At 39.2% G+C, this 10,060-nt stretch overlaps 1 protein-coding gene across 1 annotated transcript; it reads left to right on the plus strand.

Annotated features, from left to right (window-relative positions):
- Nucleotides 1-6,897: 6,897 nt before the first annotated feature.
- LOC308291499 (troponin C, skeletal muscle-like) lies at nucleotides 6,898-7,742 on the plus strand (the record flags this gene model as incomplete). The annotated part of the gene is made up of 4 exons (XM_080733518.1): nucleotides 6,898-7,055; nucleotides 7,242-7,352; nucleotides 7,457-7,593; nucleotides 7,711-7,742. 4 exons carry the CDS (start codon nucleotides 6,898-6,900, stop codon nucleotides 7,740-7,742), a joined length of 438 nt encoding a protein of 145 aa, XP_080589644.1.
- Between the last annotated feature and the right edge of the window lie 2,318 nt (nucleotides 7,743-10,060).

The raw sequence follows: 10,060 nt of genomic DNA on the forward strand, positions 1-10,060 counted from the left end.
CTTTTTGTTGCCTTGTCTTGGCTTCGTTGTTATTGTATTGTTTTGTTGTTCTGTCACTGTTTTGTTTTGTTATTGGTTTATTGTATTGACCGTAATGTTGTAATCTGCCTGCCTTAACCAAGTTGTGTCTGTCAGTGGTGTTATGTGTCAGCCCCCTGGGCTGGTGTACTGTAAGAAAAAGAAAAAAAATCAATAAAATACTAATTAACTATACTGTAAAATACAATTATGTTAAGGGAAAGTTATATTGTGACCTGGGGATGAATAGTATTTTATGATTGATGATATTGGTGGTTTAAAAGAAAAATCTTAAAGGGATATTACACTTTCAAAAAACTTTTGGTCATTGTATGGTCTAATCAGGCTTGTATGAACACCCTGAACAGTTTTTAATTTGCTTCATTCAGTATTTAGATATTTGATGTAAATGTTACCAGCTCCAACACGCCCAGGCCCTCTCCACATACACACCCATTGTAACTTCAAACTCCATTTTAACCATGATAGATTCATTAAAAACACACATTATTTTTTCTGCTGACTCATAATACCCTCCTAATACGTGAGCAGACCGTGTTTTTTCAATAACTTTTTTCATTTATTTTCAATAAAATATTATTGTATTTAATGTTTTCCATTTTCCCAAAGAATTATTAAAAATAAAAGAAAAAAGTTATTGAAAAAACACGGTCTGCTCACATATTAGGAGAGTATTATGAGTCACCAGAAAAAAATAATGGGTGTTTTTGATGAATCTATCATGGTTAAAATGGAGTTTGAAGTTACAATGGGTGTGTATGTGGAGAGGGCCTGGGCGTGTTGGAGCTGGTAACATTTACATCAAATATCTAAATACTGAATGAAGCAAATTAAAAACTGTTCAGGGTGTTCATACAAGCCTGATTAGACCATACAATGACCAAAAGTTTTTTGAAAGTGTAATATCCCTTTAATTCATAAAGTTTTACATATTATTCCTATATTGCATAAAGCTACAATAGTACAAAGGGGGGATGAGAGGAGAACAGAGGGGATGAGAGGAGGAGGGAGGTGGAGGAGAGGAGGAGAGAGGAAGAGGAGAGTAGAGAAGGAGAGGAAAAGGATGAGATGAGGATGAGTGGGTTGAACGGGTAAGGACCTGTATAGGCTATATAATAGTCAGGGGATATAATGTCAATATAGTGTCAATAAATTCCATACCAAAATATGCCTTCACCAATGTGTTTGCAAAGGTGTCTAGTAACACATCTCACAAAGACTGAAATTCAGTTTCCCTAGGAGAAATTGTGACAGCTTCTGAAAGTTGAGGTCCCATTAACTTAACTATACAGAGGGGTCAAACTAGGGTTTTTTCATGATTCTGAATCCATTGCAAGCATTTGATTTGCACGAAAAAACATTCCTTGGGCTAAAAACGGACCCTCAGGCTCAAACCTATGGTTTAGTGATGAGTCATAACTTTTCACTATTTTGTGGGGGCTGTTTTGTTGCTTGCAATGGATTCAGAATAATGAAAACCCCTAGTTTGACCCCTCACATGCTACTTAAAGCAGGGGTCTTCAATGTTTTCAGGCAGAGGACCCCCTAGTTGAGAGAGAGAGATGACGCTGGGACCCCCACACAACCTTTTAATGCTCTTTTTCCCCTCCTACAACAAAGCTTTTTGCTGAAAATAGACGATCTACAAGCTCACAACGCCTCGCAGCTTGTAGATCGGCTATTTTTGGCTTAAGTTCTTAGAAAATTTACGCTAGAAAAAAAAGCATTCTATCACACAAAGATTTGGAGGACCCCCTGTAGTAACTCTGAGGACCCCCTAGGGGTCCCGGACCCCCTGTTGAAGACCCTTGACTTAAAAGGATCCCTGGCTAATACAACAAATATGCCTTAATACGGTATAATTGTCCTCTATAACTACAATGTACAATTAAAAACACCTTAAATATTTTATTTCTTCTAGAAATAGCTAATCTTTCACTCAATAGGGGAAATGCCAGTCGCAAGATGATGATGTCATAAAACCATGTGTGGTCTATTCTATGGAATTTATGGCATGCATGTGAAAATAAAAAAGACAGACTCACATTTGAAATATTGATTTGATATACTAATATTAACCATAGGAAGTATTACGTTTGTTTTTATTTTCACATGCGTGCCATACATTCCATAGGGATAGGTTTTATGACATCATCAACTTGCGACAGGCATTTCCCCTATTGAGTGAAAGATTAGCTATTTCTTGAAGAAATACAATATTGAAGGTGTTTTTAATTTTACATTGTAGTTATAGAGGACAATTATAACGTACTAAGGCATATTTGTCGTATTAGCCAGGGATCCCTTTAAATCATATTTATTTTGGTGTGTTTTTTCCTGTATAGTTAAGTTAATGGGACCCCAACTTTCAGCATGCTGTCACTGATTCTTTTCGGTCTTTGTGTGATGTGTTACTAGATACCTTTACAAACACATTGGTCAAGACATTCTTTGGTAAGGAATTTATTCCAGGACGTTTTAAGATATCAACTGACTACTAGTAATCCAATATTCTTAAAATATTTCACAGCATCTCAGTTACTGTCAAAACCTCCACCGGCTGTCTGTCTGTCTGGCAGTTTGTCTGTCACACGTCACACATCACACTTTTGCCCTACTCATATCTCCGCCACTGTTGCCCCGATCCATGCCAAATTTTGCACTCCTTGGCTGCCAAACCACAACCTCCACCCCTCATTTCTCACATGGCCCTCTTCTAGCGCCACCATGAGGCCGATTCTTGCAAAACACTTTTTTGTATGCACTGCTCCTACAGATTTGGCCCTAAAATCACGCAAAGCGGTACACAGTATCTCTACAGTCATGTCATCAACATGGATCTGTCCCATTTCCCATATTCCCTCCTGATTTGCTATATAGGTCTACCATTGCCATCTAAAGTTTGTGTATGCGATCTGACGGTCGCTTACCTCCCAATTTAGGGAGTCTTACTAATCCTATATTCTTCAAATATTTCACAGCATCTTCTCTTTCCAGTAGGCCTAAAGGCTACATTTCATATAACAGGAAAGCAACGGCGCCCTTTAGTGGATAACTACCGTTATACCGTTTCACTTCAAGGTCAGGACCTAGAACATATTTTAGTGATGATAATATATTTTACGTCCTCTATATCTGGAGCGCATGAATTGAACAGTCTTCTTCATGTACAAGTAGAGTTAGGCCTATAGGAGGTTTACTTCATACAAAACAAAATGATTTGATTGAAAAGATAATAAATGCATACTATCAAGGAGTGAGGACAGCCCATATTAGAATCCATAGTTAGGCTACTAATTATTGATTCGAAAAATAGAATGGGTTAGGCACACATTGAGCATCTCAGTGCAACATTCATGAGCCATTGCTATTAGTTCTACTTTCTTTTGAGAGCAAAATATGCTTTATGATACAATTGCCAGGTGCATGGTGGTGCTGGAATGTGTGAGATTCATATAAATGTTTCCTACAGTCCTTAATATTTCAACACATTTTTGTGGGTAGGAGAGAGTTGTATGATCTATGCTGTTCTCAACAACACATGCATGTCTCACTGTTCAGTGCCAATTATGAACGTCCTGTCCAACACAACATCCTGGCCTGACTTTCTGATAGTGATATTAAAATATCAAAACAAAGACAAAGATTATTGTGGGTCAAGCAAAATGAATTATTGTATATACTATGGCATAGTTTATATAAAATAATGACAAAGGTGCATTTTAGTAGTCATCATTAGAAACATAGAAACCTTGTATTTTACAATCTGACCCTGAACTTTCATACACTTTCCAAAACACCTCCCCTTTTTGTTAACTTAACAAGCGGGGACGAAATATAAGAGATTCATTGATTTACACAAAAAGTAAATCAATGACAAACAAGCGCAACTCACACAATATGCTCAGTCCTATCCCCAGATCGGCAAGTATCCATGAGGTAGATGTGCCCAATGCGGTAGAACACAACTGCACAACACCAATAAGACAAGTCTTTTATCATCCGTCCCCTGGGCTGACTGGGTAGCCTACTGGGCAGAAATAGCCTTGCCAGCCTACTCTATTAAAACCTCATTATGCGCTTCTACTCACGTGGTTTAGGCTACATTCGTTGTCCCTGTGGTGTTGCCTAAATAGGCAAAACCACTAGGAAACGATCAATTACATGAAACATGACAGCTCTCTGCGTTTTTTTGTTGGCATTGAGGCGGTATGTCTGCCTAAAAGTCCAGGATTCTAATTCTGGGGACCTATAGTCTCTAGGGGGCGTGTCTTAGATCTCCTGTTTATAGTGTGTGTGAAGTCTGACTTGACGTTTATTGTACAGTATCTGTTGGGGTTGACAGATACGGATTGACCACTCTTTTGGACTTTTTTCTGTGGATATTTTGGGGGGAAACTAACCAATCCGCAAACATGGTAAGACACTGATCAACCAGTTAACATTGATAGCATACAACTCTTTTTGCAATGTTTTTTTTTGTCATAACATAACGAGAAAATGATGCCTGAGATGTATGTTTTGTGAAGGATTATCATGAATGTATAAAGCTATAACATGGGCTGGTGACACTGTTAACTTTAGCCTATTATAACTTGTTCAATTAAGCTTTAATGATTGAGTTAATTAAGAGCCATTGTAAATGAATGCATTCAGTGATTGATCTGTTTTTAGTGTAGAGCTCAGGTTAATGCATTTTAAATTGTCTAAAGAAGTTGCAATCAGCACTGAAAGATGGAGAGCGCTTTCTCCCTCGAGCAAATAGGCCTACAACGCATCCGCCGAAAGCGCTGTCGCATAGATTTAGCCCTCCTACATTAGGCCTACAATGTAATGTAGTAGGCCAGGGCTAAATAAATCTATGCGACATTAATTTTATAGATAAAGTAGTATAGCTCGAACTTTGGCTTTTAACAATCCAGTATCCACAGTGTGTGTGTGGTGCGTGTATATCCGCAGACAGTGTTGCATTGGTAATTCAATGTTTGAGTGGACGCTCGATTTAATGCGTCACGCGCATGTCGCTTAAAGGAGTAGTTCACCCCCAAAATGACCTTTTCCCCTAATGATTACTCATGCCATGCATGGACACTTGAGTTATTTATTTTTTTATTTTTTTATTTTTTAGCCGCATTCGTAAGAAAAAGGATGTATTAGTAAATTTACCCCCATTGATTCCGGATGGGGACCCAATTGGATTCGGGTCCCCATCTGGAATCAATAGAGGTATAAATGTATTGTAATTAAATTATTGTCCTACGAATGCGACTAAAACAAAACATATTATTGAACTCAAGTCTCCATGGCGTGAGTGATCATTAGAAAAAAAGTCATTTTGGGGGTGAACTACTCCTTTAACTAAAGCATTTGTAAACTTTTCAAGATGTGAACTTGGGGGTTAATTGTTTGGCATCAATGCATTTCCGTGTGCGTGAGAGGCATGATGACACCTGCCCAGAACAGTTTTCTGTTGCTTCAGTGGTTCTCAAACTTTGTCATGTCAAGGACCCCCAAAATGACATGAATTTGGCCACGGACCCCCTAAAACTATTTTGTTCCAGGGACCCCCAGAAGCAAATATCTGAGTGGAAAAAAACACTGCCTTTAAAATATGCCTCATAAGCTAGATACAGAATAGATAGGCCTATGCTGTCTCAGCCTCAGCTCAGACCATTTGGGAAACCCGCACATGCTGACTAGCGAAATGCAACACTAGTGTAGGCTATTCTATAGCAGAATCTCCTGCAGAGAGGGATTAGCGCCTAGGAGCGCGCACATAATTCGGCGCCAATAAAGTTACTAAATTTGTGCCAAGGGGGAATCAGGTGGCAAGGTTGGTCCAGATTGCCTTATACAGTTAATCTAATAGTCTTGAGCCTGAAATAGACTTGGCTATAATGTTCATCAGCTTTCACCAGCTTCTACAACAGATGCATTTTCTGTAGGCTATATATAGGTCAATATAACACAATCTAATTCACGTAAGGCTGCCTACAAACACATAGGCTAAGATAATGATCAGTGACACCCTGACACTGTCAACATTAATAGCCTACTAATTATGTTTTGCCATAATTTATGGCACAAAGCAATTTAGGCTATCAACAATATAATAATACAAAAATTACAACGGTTTTGACGGGAATGCATGTAGATGTATGCAGGGGCGTCACAAGGGGTAGGAAATTATTTTATGCTTTAGCTATTGAAAAATAGCAGATATACAAGCTCACAGCTGCGAGCTTGCAGATCTGCAATTTTTGAAAAGTTGTGAAAATGTGTGCAAATCTTTGAATATATGTATTTTTTAAGCGAACATTTGTAACTCAAATTTTGCTTCTGGGGGGTCCCTGGAACTAAATATTTTGAGATGCGGGTCCGTGGCCAAATATACATACCATTTTGGGGGTCCTTCACATGAAAAAGTTTGAGCTCCACTGACATCGAAATATAGATTTTTCAAAAAACCTTAGAAGGATTTTCATGATTTTTCAAAAATAGCAGATCTACAAGCTCGCAGCGCGGCACTCGGTGCCGCGCTGTGAGCTTGTATATCTGCTATTTTTCAATAGTTAAAGCACAGGCGCCCCAAAGTGAATCCTTGTACGCGGGGCCCAGAATTTGGTGCGACGTATACATGGATGTATATGTAAAATGGGCCCATCCTGACAATGGAGTGCTAAAAATGTCCTGTTTTACAGACTGACCAGCAACAAGAGGCCCGCTCATATCTGAGCGAGGCGATGCTTACCGGTGAGTAGAAAGCCTTGTAAACAGGACCAGTTTATGCATCAATTCTTTTATGGCAAAACACAGCTTTTCCATAACAATCATTTTCCTGAAATTTACGGAATTATTATGGCTCCAGAGTTCAAGGCTGCCTTCGACATTTTCGATACTGACGGTGGCGGTGATATCAGCACAGCAGAGTTGGGTACCGTGATGAAGATGTTGGGCCAGACACCTTCAAAAGAGGAGTTGAATGAGATCATTGAGGAGGTCGATGAGGATGGTGAGTATATTATTAAATGATAAAATGTGCTATTTTTCTACACGTCTGTTGAAAACTGGTGCGCTTTGGGTGTCAATTACGCACAAGGACTGCGGCTCTTGGAACATCAGCCCGCAGGCTGCATGCGTTTGTTTTCTTTACTTGTGTACTAGTAAAGTTAGACAATGTGTGATGTTTGGACCTCAGGTAGCGGTTCCATCGACTTCGAGGAGTTCTTGGTCATGATGGTGAGGCTGCTAAAGGAGGACCAGGCCGGCAAGTCTGAAGAAGAGTTGTATGAATGCTTCCGTGTGTTCGACAAGTACGTGACGTATTTCTTACACTACACGTCACGACCTGTTTCATGACACTCACATTTATCGGCCTAATGTTTCCTTTGTCCTGGGTGTTATTTAACGCATGCAGGAACGGCGACGGCATGATTGACAGAGAGGAGTTCGCCCTCATCATCCGCAGCACCGGGGAGGCCATCGCAGAGGATGAGATTGATGAGCTGCTGAGGGAAGGAGACAAGAACGGTGATGGCGCGCTGGACTTTGACGGTAAGCCGTTCATGTTAACGATGATAAATGTGGTGGTTATACTTTTTTCTACATGTTATTAGCATTGCCAATTTCTAAACCAGTAATACTGTTCCATCTGTTTATTTATTCATCCAGAATTCCTCAAGATGATGGAGAACATTCAGTAAACCCACAGAGACTCATGGACATTCCTCCTCCCCTATATCCTTCTGTCCACCGTACCTGATGCCCCAACCAAACACCTCCCTCCTCACTTGTCCACCTGGTTCACTGCCTCCATCCCCAACAGACAGCTAGGGCAACATAGTGGGGATCTATAGCTGGCCGTTACTTTTCTCCAGCTTGCTTGTGTGTGCACACAGCTCATCGACACTGCCCTGAAACTGTTCCCTGTGAAAGGACAGCAAGACTGGGATGTGAAATTCACTGGACACACACCACCTGTGGTGCATGACATAAGTGACCCCTACTAATAAACACGCTGGTAAACTTCTACACTAGATGTTATCTGCTGCGTAGACCAATGAATACAACCATTTAACTGTACAAGACAAATTCATTTGATTGAACAGATAATAATAAATTAATAAACACATGACTTGTAGTTGGTCTGACATATGTATGGTCTGTATTCAGATTTTGTTTTGAGGAATAATCAATGAAATGTTTCTTATTATATTATTATAATTATTATTATTTTATTTCTTATTTTTTCATGCTTGACCCACACTAATCTTTGTCTTTGTTTTGACAACAGAGTGGATATTTTAATATCACTATCAGAAAGTCCTGACAGGATGATCATTCGATTTCGCACTGAACCATGAGACATGGTAGGATGTGTTGAGAACAGCATGCATCTTTGATTCCTCAATTGTCAGAATTCAAATAACTATACAATAAAATACAATCATGTTAAGGGAAAGTTATATTCTGGCCTGGGGATAAATAGTATTATATGATTGATGATATTGGTGGTTTAAAAGAAAAGGGGGGAGGAGAGGGAGGAGGGGAGGGTGAGGGGGATGAGAAGGAGGAAGACAGGGGAGGCGGAGGAGGGAGGTGGAGGAGAGGAGGGGAGAGGAAGAGCAGAGTAGAGAAGGAGAGGAAAAGGAGGGTAGATGAGGGGGGAGGATGATTGGGTTGAACGGGTAAGGACCTATAGGCTATAGTCAGGGAATATCTTCAGAAATAGTGTCAATATAGTGTAAATAAATTCCGTACCAAAGTAAGTCTCACAAACACTTCTCTCAAGCCTGCATTTGTTTTGCACGAAAAACATTCCTTGGGCTAAAAACGGACCCCAACTTTCAGCAGGCTGTCACTGATTCTTTTCAGTTTTTGTGAGATGTGTTACTAGATACCTTTACAAACACATTGGTCAAGACATTCTTTGTTAAGGAATTTATTCCAGGACTTTTTTAAGATATCCCCTGACTACTAGTAATCCTATATTCTTCAAATATTTCACAGCATCTTCTCTTTCCAGTAGGCCTAAAGGCTATACATTTCATATAACAGGAAAGCAACTGCGCCCCTTAGTGGATAACTACCGTTGCACACTTGTCAGGCCCTTTACTAGAACATATTTTGATGATGATAATGTATTGTACGTCCTCTATATCTGGAGCGCATGACTTGAACAGTCTTCTTCATGCAATAGAGTTAGGCCTAGGAGGTTTACTTTATACAAAACAAAACAAAATTATTTTATTGACAGATAGCCTGTTACCAAGGGGAGTGGATCGAATCAGGCACACAATGAGCATCTCAGTGCAACATTCGTGAGCTATTAGTTATTACTTTCTTTAACCCTCTAAGGCCCGCATTAAGAAATACTTGAAATAAAAAATTGAAAAAAATCAGATGGTGTTGTAGGAGTCCTATTAAGAGGAAAATGTAATGTTTTTTTCAAAAAAATGTTTTTGTAAGATTTTATAGCCATAAATCATAAATCATAAATCATGCTCTAATTTACATATGGGGGATATTTTTCACAATAATAACATATGTACATGTTCTAGACATTCTAATGATCACCAAAAAAAATAGTACAGGCATTTTACTTATGTTTTTGTGAGGTATAGCTTCCATGAAAAAGTGAGATGTTGTCCGTCAAAACTCTGGAATTTCAGCGGGTGTGGCGGGTGTGAATGTCAGCCCCTGTGGGGGGTATTTATATGCAAATATTGTGGCCAATGGCATTGTAATACTAAACAATAGAATCCAATGGTGGTGTTTAGGTGGTAGGGGGAGCTAAAATAAAATGATTTAAACCTTTTTTTGGATAAAATACAAACGTTGTAATATTACAACCGTGCCTTAGAGGGTTAAGCAAAATATGCTTTATGATACAATTGCCAGGTGCATGGTGGTGCTGGAATGTGTGAGATTCATATAAATGTTTCCTACAGTCCTTTTCAACAAATTTTCTTTGTGGGTAGGAGAGATTTGTATTTTATTTGTATTTGTTGAGTATTTTATT

Source organism: Nannobrachium achirus, assembly GCF_963921795.1.
Source record: "Nannobrachium achirus genome assembly, chromosome: 9".
Classification (NCBI taxonomy): domain Eukaryota; kingdom Metazoa; phylum Chordata; class Actinopteri; order Myctophiformes; family Myctophidae; genus Nannobrachium; species Nannobrachium achirus.